The sequence below is a fragment of the Hemitrygon akajei genome, chromosome 8, assembly GCF_048418815.1.
Source record: "Hemitrygon akajei chromosome 8, sHemAka1.3, whole genome shotgun sequence".
NCBI classification, from domain to species: Eukaryota; Metazoa; Chordata; class Chondrichthyes; order Myliobatiformes; family Dasyatidae; genus Hemitrygon; species Hemitrygon akajei.
The window spans coordinates 121,525,996-121,541,698 of record NC_133131.1 but is presented as its reverse complement, the minus strand read 5'-3'; the positions used below and the strand labels follow the sequence as shown (position 1 = coordinate 121,541,698).

General features: G+C 40.6%; 1 protein-coding gene across 5 annotated transcripts in view; it reads left to right on the top strand.

The window, feature by feature from the left end:
- The window catches only part of cdk14 (cyclin dependent kinase 14), a 590,315-nt gene that overhangs the window by 360,621 nt on the left and 213,991 nt on the right, over nucleotides 1-15,703 (top strand). For all 5 annotated transcript variants that reach the window (XM_073054502.1, XM_073054501.1, XM_073054505.1 and 2 more), the window contains one exon: nucleotides 2,514-2,577. In XM_073054502.1, coding sequence (XP_072910603.1) covers nucleotides 2,514-2,577 — 64 coding nt within the window. The remainder of the gene's footprint in view (nucleotides 1-2,513; nucleotides 2,578-15,703) is intronic.

Sequence of the window (15,703 nt, the reverse complement as noted above, 5' to 3'; positions counted from 1 at the left end):
ATCGGAGAAATTGACTTGAAAAGTGAAAATAATTTTACAGAACATGCACCCTGCCATATGGCCCCTTCATTTAATGGATAAGATAAATATGAAACAAGAATTTAAAAACAAATAAAACAGAAGGAAGAGAATAAATTAAAAACAAAGACAATGTCTATTCCATTTTTTTCCACTGTGGGAGGAAATTTAAGGTCAGAATCGGATTTAATATCACCGGCATATGCCATGAAATTTGTTGTCTTTGCAGGAGCAGTACAATGAAATGCATAATAATAGGAGAAATAGAATAATAGAATTGCAATATATATATACATATTAGTTAAATTAAATAAGTAGTGCAAAAATAAAATAGCAGTGAGGTAGTGTTCATGGGTTGTCCATTCAGAAATCGGATGGCAGAGGGGAAGCTCCTGAATCATTGAGTGTGTACCTCCTTCCTGATGGTAGCAATGGGAACAAGGCATGTCCTAGGTGATGGGGGGCCTTAATGATGACAGCCCCTTATTTTGAGGTATCGCTCCTCGAAGATGTCCTGGATACTATGGTGGCTAGTGCCAAGATGGGACTGACTAAGTTGACAACGCTGTGCAGCTTATTTCGATCCCCTGCAATAGCCCCCCCCCCCCCTCGCATACCAGACAGTTAGAATGATGTCTGTGGTAAATCTGTAGAAATTTGTGTGTCTTTGGTGACATACCAAATCTCCCCAAGCTCCACTGTTGTGCCCTAATGTTACACACTAGATTTGTTTATATTCTGCAGTTCTCTTAAGTCTGTCTTTGTGGATATACTAATGGGTCTGCAGTTTCATTTTGAAGAGTGATTTTTCAGGACTGCTACAGTTCAAAGTGTTTCTGCAGGTAAAAACGATTGATTGCTGAGGGAATGTAATGGTGGGATTTGTTCAACAGCTCTCTCTAGAGGTCAATGCTCTATCCTGCACAAGAATGCATATACAATGCATATTCTCTGCCTCAATGCTTGCTCTTGATTTGTATTCTGATATCTCAAGATAATCCTGTATAGTTTCTTCTTTATTTACTTTGCGTCCATTTGCCTATCACCTGCCTTTTTGAAGTGAGAGTACTTGAAATAGTCAGCAAGTCTGGTTGCTGATCCTTCGTTAGCTGGCCCTACCTGCCCAGTGCCAGTGGCCAGCAAGTGTATACAAGTAACTGAAGGTGGCACAAGTTCTGACATGCTCTGCCGAAAACCTTTTACTTGGACATTTCAATCTTTGACTTAATTTTTTTAAATTTGTTTATTTTTCATGATATCAAAGTTGCTGCAAGAAAAGCATTTATTGGGCCTTTGAGAGGCCGCGGTTCATGTTTGCAGTCCTTGAGAAGATATTCTCACAATGAAAAGCAGTGATCCAATTCACAGTCAGAATGGTGCATGATTTGGCGGGGAACCTGCAGGTGGTGGTGTTCCCATTCACCTGCTACCCTTGACCTCATCGGCGGTAAAGCTTGCAGATTTGGAAGATGCTTTCAGAGTAAGCTTGTGGGAATTAATGTACAAGAAAGTTAGTGACTTTAGTGTTCACTCCATTCTCTTCAGTTTGATCAGGATTCAAGATTCAAAAACTTTATTGTCATTCCAACCATACATCATCAGCTCTGCAGGGCAGAATGAGACAGCGTTTCCCGGGGAAAGTGCAATCATAACATAACAAACGCAACAATAAATAGTAAACACAGCAGCAAATAGTAAAACACAACAGCCACATGCTGGTTAAAATCAAGTTATAAGTGTCCAGTGCAAGTTAAAAATGTCCAAAGCAGAGTCAGGTAGAGCAGCTATTTAGCAGTCTGACTGCCTGTGGGAGGAAGCTGTTTAGTAGCCTTGTGGTTTTAGTTTTGATGCTCCTGTAACGTTTGCCTGATGGCAGAAGAACGAACAGTTTATGCAGAGGGTGTGAGGGGTCTTTAATGATGTACCGCGTCTTCTGGAGGCATTGACTCTGAAAGAGGTCTTGGACAGAAGGTAGGGAGACCCCAATAACCTCTGCACCCCTAACCACCCTCTGCAAGGCTTTTTTGACGGCAGCACTGCAGCTGGAGTACCAGGTTGTGATGCAAAAGGTCAGCACACTCTCAACCACGCCTCTGTAGAATGCAGTTAAGATTTTAGTGGGGAGTGATGCAAAGAATGGAAGAAGAGATAACAGTATCACAAGGATATCTCTATTTTTGGTTGGTTAAAATTGTATTTGATGTTGGAGTCAAGTTGATAGCAACATCCAAGTATTGAAATGTATTGACATCAATTATAATGTGCATTTATAAAGCATTGTTAATATAATAAAATGCCCCAGTGATTTTGGTGAATAGTTTGAGGAAAATGTGGGAATTACTGACACAATTTAAATATTAAACCAGGAGAAAGCTGCATATAGCAGAGCTGGAAACAAAACCTTTGTATGTAAGTAGCATGCACCGTTACACAATTTTATCAAGTGTGAACAATATAATTATAGATGAACTACAGCTTTTTTCTTTTAATTACAGGTTTTGGGAACTCCAACAGAGGAAACCTGGCCTGGAGTTAGCTCTTTGCCGTACTTGAAAACAGGTATTCACATACCAATTTGCTGCAATTATAGGCTGCTTGTCTTTCTTCTGAATTAACCATGTAAGCACATCAGTGTTGGAGTTGTAGTGGAAGGCCTGGATTGGAGCCTGTGTTTTATAAGTGCATTGCCAAAGGCTTTTTCCCATGGCTAATCTGAGGCTTTTACCAGGATGCGGCCTGGATTGGAGACTGTGTTTTATAAGTGCATTGCCAAAGGCTTTTTCCCATGGCTAATCTGAGGCTTTTACCAGGATGCGGCCTGGATTGGAGCACACCTGAGGTTGAACAAACCTGGGTGTTTTTCTCTGGAGCAGCGAAACCTGAGGGGAGATCTGATAGAGATTTATAATATTAGGAGAGGCATTGACAGGGTAGGCAGACAGTATTTTTCCCCAGGGTTGAAATATCTAATACCAGAGGACATATATTTAAGGTGGGAGGAGGTAATTTCAAGGAATACATGAGGGGCATTTCTTTTTTTGCAGAGAATGGTGGATGCCTGGAATACACAGTTTAGAGTCCTGATGAAGGGTCTCGGCCTGAAACGTCGACTGTACTCTTATCCATAGATGCTGCCTAGCCTGCTGAGTCCCTCCAATGTTTTGTGTGTGTTGCTTGGATTTCCAGCGTCTGCAGATTTTCTCATGTTTGTGATTACTAATTTATTTGGTTTGGTACAACATTATGGGCCAAAGGGCCTTTTACTGTGCTGTACCATTCTGTTTTCTGTGAGTGGGCATAATTCTAAGGTGATTGGGTGCAAGTATGGGGGGAGATGTCGGAGGTAAGTTTTGTTTTTACCCAGAAAGTGGTGAGTGGATGAGGCAGGTACACTAGGGACATGTAAGAAACTCTTTGGCCCGTGGATGATAGAAAATGGAGAGTAGAATAGGTTGAGAGGTGGGCACAACATCTTGGGCCAAAGGGCCTGTAGTGTGCTGTCATGTCCTTTGTGTTATGTAAGTGTCACAGAGAGAGTACAAGAGTGTAGCAACTGGAGGAATGGTAACCCAGGGAGATGGAAATGGATCTGAGGAGGGGAGAGTCTGGCATTTTTTTTGCGGGAACAATAACTTGGGGGAGGAATTGGCCCTCACCCACTTCACTGTCTTCATCCTGGAATTATTTTTGTATTTGAAACATCACTTGAAACTCTCAGGACACACAACCCTCCCTCCAATACAACGTGACTTTGTCCTTGTCAAATCACGGATTTTTACACTTAAACATTGTGACGAGCCAAGTCAGCACCTCCAGCCCCAGCACAAACTGCTTATGTCCTCTCTCCGTCTGAGCAACAGCTCAGGCTCTTCACTGCCTGAACCACCTATTTGATGTTTTGACCCACACGTTTCCATAATAATCTGTAATAATAATAATAATAATAATTTCTATCCTTGTTAACTTCAGCTGCCTCAACCCTCTTCAGCCCCACTCCAAAGCCCTCACGGATGACTTCGTGATCTCCTGTTTTAACTATGCGATGGTTCTCCTGTGAACCTTAGCATCTTCCACTTTCCGTAAACCTTATCTCATGTAAAACTCTGCTGCTGATGACAAATTGCCTGATCTCAGAGCCCCAGTTTGTTTGAATGTCATTATGATTTTGCCCTTCCCTCTCACTAAACCACTATCCACTCTTTATTTCATCATTTCTGCTTTCCTCCAGCTCTGGCCAAAGTAACTCACACATTTCCATCACTGCCTTCTCCTCCCCACAACATGACAGACACAGCCATCCTCTAGGTACCAAACCTTAGCTCATCTTCTGATTCTTCCCGTACCAGGGCAAACTTCACCGTATAGACCAGATACGTTCCCTCCGCTGGAGTGTAGCGGTTAACGTAACAGCGCCTGGGTTCAATTCCCGCCGCTGACTGTAAGGAGCTTATCCATTCTCCCCCTGACCACCTAGGTTTCCTCTGGGCGTTCCGGTCTCCTCCCACATCCCAATGACATGTGGGTTATTAGGTTAATGGGTTAGTAGGTTAATTGGTCATATGCGGACTTATCGGGCAGGAAGGTCTGTTACCATGCTGTATCTCTAAATAACAGTAAAGCAGCCAGTGTCACCGACTCTCCATCCCTTGACACAGGCCTAGAACGTACTTTATATAGTTATTTCTCATGACAAAGACCAAGGTCATTCAGCCTACCCAGTGCTTGGAGCAATGTCACCAATCCTGCTCTCTCGCTTCTTTTCCTCTAACTTACTCTTTCTTATGCATCTGTGAACCCCCCCCTGAAATTCCTTCCACATACCTCCCCGAAGGGGTAATGAACGTATGTCAGTGGGACATGGGAGGAAACCAGAGCAGCTGGGGGAAAGATCCTACAAAGTCACGGTGAGGACAGGCAAAGTCTCTGCAGGGAAGCTGGGTTGGGACTTGAGCCACTGGCGCTGTGAGGCAGCAGCCAGCAGCTCTACTGGCGCCCACGTTCACCAAATCCCTGCAACACGCACAACATTCCTGAGGAACTCAGCAGGCCAGGCAAGAACTATGGAAAAGAGTAAACACTGGGCGTTTTGGGCTGAGACACTTCATCAGGACTCAAGGATGGAGTTCACCACATCTCTGTCCTCAGGACACAACCCCACCCCTCATCACCTGCTCTCCATCATCCAGGGTATTGCTTTATTCCACATGACAAACTCCAGCTCTTTGGAATAAGTCTCCCCACCAGTCCCAGGGGAGAGCCACAGCCTGCGTGTTGATGTGACAAGCACAGAAGGAGACTATTTAGCCCATCAATCCCACAAACATGAGGAAGTCGGCAGATGCTGGAAATCCAAAGCAACACTCACAAAATACTGGAGGAATTCAGTGGGCCAGGCAGCATCGATAGAAAAGAGTACAGTTGATGTTTTGGGGTGAGACCCTTCACCAGACCCATCCTGGTTACTACTGGATCAATTCCATTGATCCCCTGCCCAGATTTCCTTATTTCCCTGTATCCTACAACTCATTCTCTACCTAATCTGCCCTTCAATTCACCATGTCATTAACAACAGCAGAGGATTGTTTACAATCGCCAGTTCACTGGCAGTCCCCGAGCGGAAAAACCCGCAGTGTCACGGAGAGAAAGTACAGACGTCTTACAGCCTTGCGCCCAAGATCAGGAATGAATAATCATATTGATGCAGTTATAAAGAAGGTACAATAACAGTATATTTCACTTGGAGTTTGAGGAGACTGAGTATGTCAATAAAGACACTTACAGATTTACTGTGTGGGACATTCTAACTTGTTGCATTACTGTCTGCTATGGAGGGGCCACTGTACAGGATCAGAAAAAGCTGCAGAAAGTTGTAAACTTAGCTTCATCATGGACACTAATGTCCATAGTGTCCAGGACATTTTCAAGGAGCAATGCCTCAAAAGGGCAGCATCCATCAAAAAGACCCCCAGTGCCTAGGACATGCCCTTTTCTCATTGCTGTCATCAAGGAGGTGGTAAAGGAGCCTGAAGACACATACTCAACAATTTAGGAACAGCTTCTTCCCCTTTGCCATCAGATTTCTGAATGGGCAATGAATCCACGAACACGACTTCACTACTTTTCCTGGTTTTTTGCACGACTTATTTAATTTTTTATATATACTTACTGTAATTAATGTTTTTTAAATTAATATATATTGCTGCTACAAAATAACAAATTTTACGACACATGCCAGTGATATTAAACCTGATTCTGATTCTGGTGTTGTTCTGAAGCATCCCATGGGTTAGTTTTTATATGGACATTAGACTGCCATAGCGAATGCTGTCTGTCAGCAAGAGAAATATGTGGGCATATCCTCCCAGAAAGTTACAAATTCTAACCAAGGTACGTAGTTTCATATTCACACTGCAATGTTATGAGCTTCGCAGACAATAGGAACACCTACTTAGGAAAAGCAGCGCAAGAGGTGGCATGGCTGATGTCATTTATCTGCATCCACAAGCTTAAGCATGTTCGGGTAGACAATTTCTAAGCAAGTTGAGAGCAAAAGGAACCATCTTTGACTGTGTTCTTTAACACTGCTGACTAAAAATTAAAACATCTGCTGACTAATAAAAGATTAAAGAGAGCCATTCCTCTAAAGCTGATTTAAATCAATTCTTAATAGAATCAAATTTCAAACTAATGCATTCATTCCTTTCCACAATGTATGCCTTCTTATTTTAGTGAGTAAAATAATTTGTTGAGTAACGAATTTCTGTGTAAAATGATATCAAAATGACTGAAAATCATGGTAGATTTATCACTATGGGAAATGTATGAATTATGAAGCAGAAGAGAATATTTCTAAAAGTTTGAATGATTATCTGAATGGTTTTACAATTAAGATTAAAATCTTTAGATTTGCTCAGTGAATATTTTTATAGTTTTGATGGTGTCCTTTATAACAATTCCTTAAAATACTGTTGCCAGCTGCATGAACTTGCAGTACCCCATATTTAGCAGCAGATGGCGATAAATACCATGAAATTTCTTTTCCTGCTTTAAGATGGTCTCAAAAATGTTGATCAAATGTTAAACCTGTTTGTTCTGTGTACACACTTACATATTAAAATTAGAATGTAATTATCCTAAAACAATTTTTTTGAAAAATGTAATTTCTTATATAATTTAGTATTCTCCAAATCTCTACCCCCTCTACCCCCTCTCTGCCAAGTGTGTGTGTGTGTGCATGCATTAGATGGAGACACACACACACACACACACACACACACACACACACACACACACACACACACACACACACACACACACACACACACACACACACACACACACACACACATTCCTGCCCCTTTTCAATTGCTATGTATGCCCTTCCTATGATTGTTACACTTTTGGATTTTGCACATCTACTTAAGAAAACATAACATGTCATGGACAAATTAAAATGGAAAAAGGAAGAGCTACATTTATCCAGTGTATGTATATTTGTTTAATTCTGTTACACAGGCCATTGGTAAGAGCATATGTGCAATGCCGGTTACTAGTCTGCTTATTTAGGAAAGAATGTTAATACATCCCAGAAACAGTTCAGGGAAGGTTTACTGGGCTGGTTTCTGGAATTGGCAGGATTTCTGCTAAGGTTGGAAAAATGTAGCTTTTATCTGCTGAAGTTTAAGAGTGTGCAAGGGAACTTAAATGATAAAATTTAGGATCCTGAGAGAACTTGATAAGGTTGATGTGGAGAGGATTAGATTCCTTGTGGGAGAACCCATTTAAAAATAATAGGTCACTATTAATGCAGGATTAGATGCATTTTCTTCAACAAATGTGAGGCATTGGAACTTCCTTAATCAAAAGCAGAGTCTGAATATTTTTTTAAGGTCGACATACACTGACAGAGAAAAAGGTTAAAGATTACTGGGGGCATTTCTGAATACAGAGGTAAGGTTGTAATTACATTAGCAGAGATCTCAGTAAATGTGAAAGAGGCTTGAGTGGCCAAGTGGCTTTCTGGTCCTAATTCTTATTGTATTGCATCTTTGGGTGTGAAACACTGCAAGGGGCTTTACTGTATATACACTGGGTACCATTGTAACATAGGGAAAAGCAGTTTCTCCCAAACGACAGTGTGATGTTGTAATGCTGGTAGAGGGCTGAATTTGAGCAGGGCTCTGAGAAAACGTGAATTATCCTTGATGCATACTGTTATTATGAGCGGTTAACCAAGCCAGATTTGCAAGGTGTTTCCTGCAGTTTTTGTTTTCAGTTTTGATCTTCATTTTGTATCTTAGGAAGCTTCCTTACGTTATCTTGTGTCCATTCCTATAAAGTAAGAAGCTGCAAAAGCAAACCCGGCTGACATCGTGGCTTTACTCAGATAAAAGTACAACGTGTTTAAGATTTATGGGTAGTATTTATCAATTTAAAGATTAAAGAAAAACTGTAGGTGCTGGAAATTTAAAGTAAAAATAGAAAATGCTGGAAATGATCAAAAGGTCAGCCTGCATTAGTGGAAGTAAATTATACCGGATGACCAGATAGCTTGTTTACAGTTTATCCCCATGGCCACCCCAGATTTATGTTGTCAGAGACATCACACTTCTACCATCATTCTTGCAGTTTAACAAGCTTCTTTGATCTCTTTCCCATCTCTGGCAAAGGGTTTTCAACCTGAAACATTAATCCCTTTTCTTTTTCCACTGATGTGGCCTGAGCTTTTGAGTATTCCCAGCAATTTCTGTTTTTTGTCAGTACGGTTCTCCTATCACCGTGAAATAATCAATAACTAACTCTAAGGATACTTCTTAATAGTAGAGTGAGTCCGGTTTCAGATTTATGCTGCCAAAATTTTACACTTCTAGTTATTGCCATCAGAATCCAAGAAGAATGATCATAATTTCCTTTATTAGCTGATGTAAGCAACAAGCTTATAGAAACCTAGTCAATAGAATAAGCTCTTACAAGAGAAAGTTTTACTTATTTGTGTAGCTCATAAATGAATGTGGTGAATTGTTAAACCACATTTGAACCTTGACAGTGGTTGACTTTAATCAATAATTGCAGATTGTTAATCATTGCAGATTAAAATTCAGAGCACACCCAATAGCGAAACTGTTTCCCACAAGTGTATTGTTGCACGCCATGAAATCAAGAGGAGCTTTAAAAAAAACTGGAATTGGAGAGGAAGTGGTTGTGTGATGAATCTGGTGTTTGACTTAAACTGAAATTTAATACCCACCTATTATTTACTGTGGGCTATAATTTGGCATATTGGCATTGAAGGTCAGCACAGCTTGAACCTGTCACTGGGACATGGAGATTTTGTCACATTTACAATTATGATTATTTGGGCATGGAGATATTTTATTATGCAAGTTTGAACTCCCTTCTGTTTCATGTGCTAAAGTTATTTAATTTGGACTGCAGTCAAATGTTTAATACTGAAATAAAATAGAAAACTGCACTGCCCCCCCAGAACACTGTAACAGGGATTTGCAAATGTATTCAAGTTAAAAGTTAGCTTCATCATAGACCTAAAGTGGCTCCATCGCCTCTTACTAACTCCATCTGATTTTTTTTCCTGCCTCCACCACACCTTTCATTGAATTGAAGTTTATGTTAAATAACAAGTTGATTTAAATTAAGCATTTAGATACAACTGTCATGTAACAACAGCTTCAGTGGAATGTGATCAACTAAACAACTAGAGAACAATCTGACCGTCAACTCGTTATTGTCTCTTTTCTCATGCACCGGACTGGTTAATTGATCATGAAGTTAGACAAAAAGAATTGTGTTCGGAACAGAGTTTGTCATCACGACACTAATGCAATTAAATACATATAGTTTGGAAGCAGCTTTGGGTAGCTTGGTGAGACAGTGCACAAAGAAAAGAATATTGTTGAAGTTCCAGCATGTTAATTATTCTGAAGATCAGACTAACTATTACGTAATCTGCACAAAATGCTGGAGGAACTCAGCAGGCCAGGCAACATTATCAACATCTGCAGATTTTCTCTTGTATTTAGTAATGTGTAGCCTTGATTAAGTTCAACAGTTTTTTTACATTATGGTGTTTATACCTAAAAATAACTGAGGAAATGTAATGATCGTGCCATTGAGTGGATGACTCGTTAGTAACTTGAATATTTCCAAGTTAACCACAACTTCCAAACGTTGCTATAATAACCTTATAATTTAGAATTATATAAAATGGTGTTCTTTGAAGCTTTCAAGACATATATTTATTTTAAAATATGGTTCCCAAAAACAATATACTCTAACTTAATGCACATCATATTTTCTTATTTTTAGACAAGAAGCCTGACTTTGTGAAATTACTGGGATTTAGCTAGACTAATCAGCAGAAATAACCCCCAAAATCGGAGTGGTGCTACACTGATGATCTGCTGGAAGTTAACAAAGTTTGGATTGTGAATGTAGAGATTTAATAAAAGGAAAAAGAGAGAGATTTCATTGTGCTGGTCAACTTGAATGTTCTGAGAATCTTATGGAAAGTGCAGGGCATTCTTGCATGTTTGCACTAGTGCAGATAATGAAGTGCCTTCATCTGGGGATCAGTGGCTTAGTAGCTTGAAAGCCATTGACCTTCTCAGAGATTATTTACTGTGGTAACCTAACACAGCAGTTCATAGCAAAAACCTAACTTCATCAAAGGGTATTTACATCAGTGAAGTAGGTTTGTTTCTGGAGTTTTTTTTATAATTGAAAGTCAATCACCCCTATGGAGTCTTTCATGTAACATTGCGATCTATTGATGGACAAATAGCACAGGATGAAGCAACCTTGAGCTATTTTGAAGGCTACAGTAATAACTTTCACAGCATCAAATTGAATTTTAGGAATCAGATTTTCAGTATTTCACTTTGCTCAATGGGACTTGGTTGTTAACATTTTTTGTCTTTAGAATCCCTCATTCCACAGAAACATAGCTGAGCAAGAGAGTTGGTAGGTGATTTTCTCCCAGGATCTTGCTCTGTAACCAAGCAATAGAACCAAATTGATTTGCCCCCTGAATTTTAATTTGTTTGTTCCTAGAAAACATGAATTTGCTCAGCATGAATGGCTGCTCTCAAGATCCATGGCCAATTACAAGAGTAAATTTTAATCCTGCATCATTTGACAAATTTACTTGCAGTAATGCTGAGCAACTTGATTTAGGATTTCTAACAAGAGAGAATCTGCAGATGCTGGAAATCCAAGCAACACACACACAAAATGCTGGAGGAACTCAGCATTTCAAAAAGTATGTTTGTAACCATTAACCTGGGTTTAAAAATGTGTTTCCTGTGTATTTTTTGTCTAAAGCTGATAGCCTTTAATGAGGTAAAAAGGAATATGGTAACAATAACACTTATTTCCTGTTGAGGTTGTTGGCAGGTCACCCAGGTTGTATTGCAGAGACAGTAAAATGAATAACCAAAGTTTTTCTGCCCAAAGGCACAGACTTATAAACTCATGGTGGCAATATTAAATTTGTATGAGACTGCAGGCAAAGTTGGAATACAGGGATGAATCTTGATGATGTTATAGGGCAGATTTATAAGCAAAAGGTAGATATGATTGTGTAGTTGTTGGAATTAATTCATTATTGACATAAGTACTGAAATACGGTGAAAAGCTTGCCTCCCGTACTATTCATACAGATCAAATCATTTCAGTGCGTTGCAAATTGAGATAACTAATAAAGATAATCAAGGCGTCTTTAAAGTTGTGATGAGTCAGAGTAATCAATCACTTGCTAGCAGTACTTTATAAACACTCAAATTTAACTTGGATAACAAAGGAATTACAGGGAACGCTAGAAAGCATTCTTGTTGGTTAGCGCATGAGCAGATTCCATGATTATTTTCAGAGTATAATAGCTGCTCAGAAAGAGAAACACTACAAGGATATGAGAATGGGATTAGATTAGAAGTCTCACATGGTGGAAAGTCCCGTGATGCCAAAATCTAATTTACAGAAGTAACTGCACTTTCAAATTTACTGCACATTCATCAACATCAAGCATTTCCTAAGTTAAAAGTTAATCTGAAATATCCATTAGAAGGTACATTTTAATTTGTAAAACATTAATGATGAACTTTGTAAAAACACAAAATGCTGGCAGAACTCAGCAGGCCAGACAGCATCTATGGGAGGAGGTAGTGACGACGTTTTGGGCCGAAACCCTTCATCAGGAGGTGAACTTTGTAACAGTTAACATAGCTGGAGGGAGCTGGCATCAATAGGTGATTGATTGCACTATTATTTTCCTCCAGGAATATATTTCTGGCCATAAAAAAGATAAATGCCATTATTTATTAGAAGCTAATATTTAATAAGTGATGGAGTGAGACCTGCCTTAGAGATTCTAGCACAGCTGTACAAGAAAATTAAAATATGAAAACACCAACATATAAACTTTTCTAAGAAATCCTAACAGGATAGACAACATAAATTCAATTTTGCAGATACTGCTTATGGGCTTATTTCCAATTATCAGCAAAATAATGGATAGTGTCAACAGATGTTGCCACACAGATGGACATTTGAGTTTAAGCACTCTCACTAGGCTCCAGGATTACTTCCTCCAATACTTACTCCAGTGTAGAACAAAGTTAATCAGGCCATCAAGGCCACACTAGTTCTCAGCACAGCAATTCCACAGCAATGCCACAATAGGTCTAAAGTGCATGCAGTCTCACTGGCTCTTCATTCAGCCTTGGATCACTGGACAATATCAATACCTGCATCGGACTGCTGTTTATAGACTACAGCTCAGTGTTCAATACAATTATGCGCTCCATTCTAATCAACGAGCTCCTGGACCTGCTCTTCCGTGACTCCCCCGCAACTGGACCCTTGACTTCCTCTCTGGGAGACCACCGTCTGCGCCGATCGAAAATAACATCTCCTTGTCACTGACAACCTCAAGAGTGTGTGTTTAGCTCACTGCTCTACTCTCTACACCCACGGTTGTGTGGTGAGGCACAGCTCAAATACCATCTATAAATCAGTTTACAGCACAACTGTTGTTGACAGAATTTCAGAAGGTGGTGAAGTGGTGTACAGGAGCAAGATACAGCTGGTTAAGTGGTGTTGCAGCAACAATCTTGAACTCAACATCAGTAAGACCAAGGAATTGATTGTGGACTTCAGGGAAGGGAAAGTCGAGGGGTCACACATCAGTCATCATCGAGGGATCAGAAGTGGAAAGGGTGAGCAGTTTCAAGTTGCTGGGTGTCAATATCTGAGGATCTGCTCTGGGCCTAATACATTGATACAACTACAAAGAAGGCATGACAGTGACTGTATTTCATTAGGAGGTTGAGTGTCACCAAAGACACTCTCAAATTTCTACAGATACACCGTGTGGTTGCATCACCGGCTGGTATGGAGGGGCCACTGCACAGGCTGAGAAAAAGCTGTAGAAAGTTGTAAACTCAGTCAGCTCCATCATGGGCAGTAGCCTCCCAGCATCCCGGATACCTTCAAAAGATGATGCTTTAAAAAAAGATGGTATCCATCATTAAAGACCTTTCATCATTGAGGACATGTCCTCTTCTCATTGCTACCATCAAGGAGGAGGTAAAGGGGCCAGAAAACACACACCCAACACTTCAGGAACAGCTCACCCCCTCTGCCATCAGTCATGAACACTACCTCAGTATTTTTCCTCCCTTTTTCCACTACTTATTTAATTACATTTTATATACTTATTTTTATATAATTGATAGTTTTTATTATGCTTTGCAGTGTACAGCTACAATAAAACAACAAATTTCACGACATGTGCCAGTGATATTAATCCTCATTCCGATTCTCATTTCACGTTCCTTTTCCCTCACAAGCCCACCAACGTCTCTTCGATTCATTTGCCATTTACCTACATTGAGAAAGTCATTTACATTAGTTGGGTTGTAGGAGGAAGTTGGAACACCCACAGAAGCCCACGTGGTCACAGGGGTGATGTGCAAACTCCACGTGGACAGTATCCAAGGTCCCGATCAAATCTGGCTGCCTGGAGCCATGAGCAAAGTCTGTACTACCATGCCACCGTTCAATTGTGAACCGAGCGGCAGATCAAAGACTGCATTCGCGTCACTCAAAGCAAAGGCAATGCTTGTGTGTACCACGTGACTTTTCTACCCTCGTACGTGATGGCGCGGTAGCATAATGGTCAGTATAACGCTATTACAGCACCGCTGTCTGTAAGGAGTCGGTACATTCTCCCTGCGACCTTCGGGCGTTTCATTCGCATGCTCCAGTTTCCCCTCTCAATCCATGGATCTGTGTTTAGGGTTAATGAGTTGTGGGCATGCTACATTGGCACTGGAAGGCTGGCGATTGCAAACAGTGCATTTCCCTGTGTGTTACAATGTCCATACCACAGGTAAAGTTCATCTTTACTCAATATCATTCCCTACCGGGGAAGGCACACATACTTATCATGAATCTCTGTAACTGAAATAAGCTAGGTTAATAAAAAGGAAGTTGAGCCTGGCAGGAAATATATCTGATACAGCAGAAGTCAGCTCTTCAGCACGGTTTGCCCATCACCTTCCTAACTGTACTAATCCCATTTTCTAGCACTCAGTCTGTAGCTTTCTAGGTCATGTTTTGTGCTGAGTAGCCTGACTCTTGTGCTGTTTAAGGCTTTCTACACCCTCAAGGCTCAAAGCAGGTGTGCACACAAAGGATCAGTTGCCGTTTCTGTGAATGCTAATGCATAACGTTACAGGGGCAAGCACTGACGAGTCGATACCTGAAGGGGAACTGTAGTGCTTGGACAGATAACAAATGTCAATCATGTTACTACAGCAGTAAACAGGGCTAAGGAAGTGAAATTGTAATTATGTAAGATAGATGAGGAGGTGTCAAGAGGGAAACCACTAAAAGGGAAATAATCATAGAAGGTTGACTGATTTCATTCCGCTTGCAGCCAGTGCACATGAATCTGCAGAAACTACAGACGAGGATGGCAATATGCATGGCCATCTCCAGTAAAGAGAGCAGAGCTACGGGGCAAATTAACCAGAGTTAGCCTTGGGCAGGGTGTTTGCAAATCACAGAGGCTAAAATAAGGAGATGGGTTATTTGTGTTCTTACCAGAAGTGCTATTGTGCACTGTAGGGGGCGAGTAAAAGTTTGTAATCAATACTGACAGACACCACACAACCAAATGAAGTACAGATGCTTCTGAAAGACGATCACTGCTGTCGAGTTTTAAGCAGGTTTATTAACACCACCTCTGAACTCAATGTCTGATTTGCTACCACTTGTGCATTACAATTGTATTCTCTGATATCTACCTGGTGAACAGAGGCACCTCAAATGCTTACAACAAAGAACAGTAAAGCACAGGAACAAGCCTCAGACACGATGTATCTGTTTACTGTGTTGGAAAATTTAAACTAGTCCCATCTACCTGCACAGGATCTTTATCATTCCATTCCCTGTTTGTTCATGTGCTTCTTAAACATTGATATCATATCTGCTTCCACAACCTCTCCGGTCAACCACAACTGTGTTAAAACAAAACATGCCTCATAAATTTCCTCTCAGCTTTCCTCATCTCACCCTGAAGCTCTGCTCTCTGGCATTTGACATTTTGATCCTGGGAGGGAAATTCTATGCCCCTCGTCATTAGGTCTTACATCAGGTCACTCCTCAA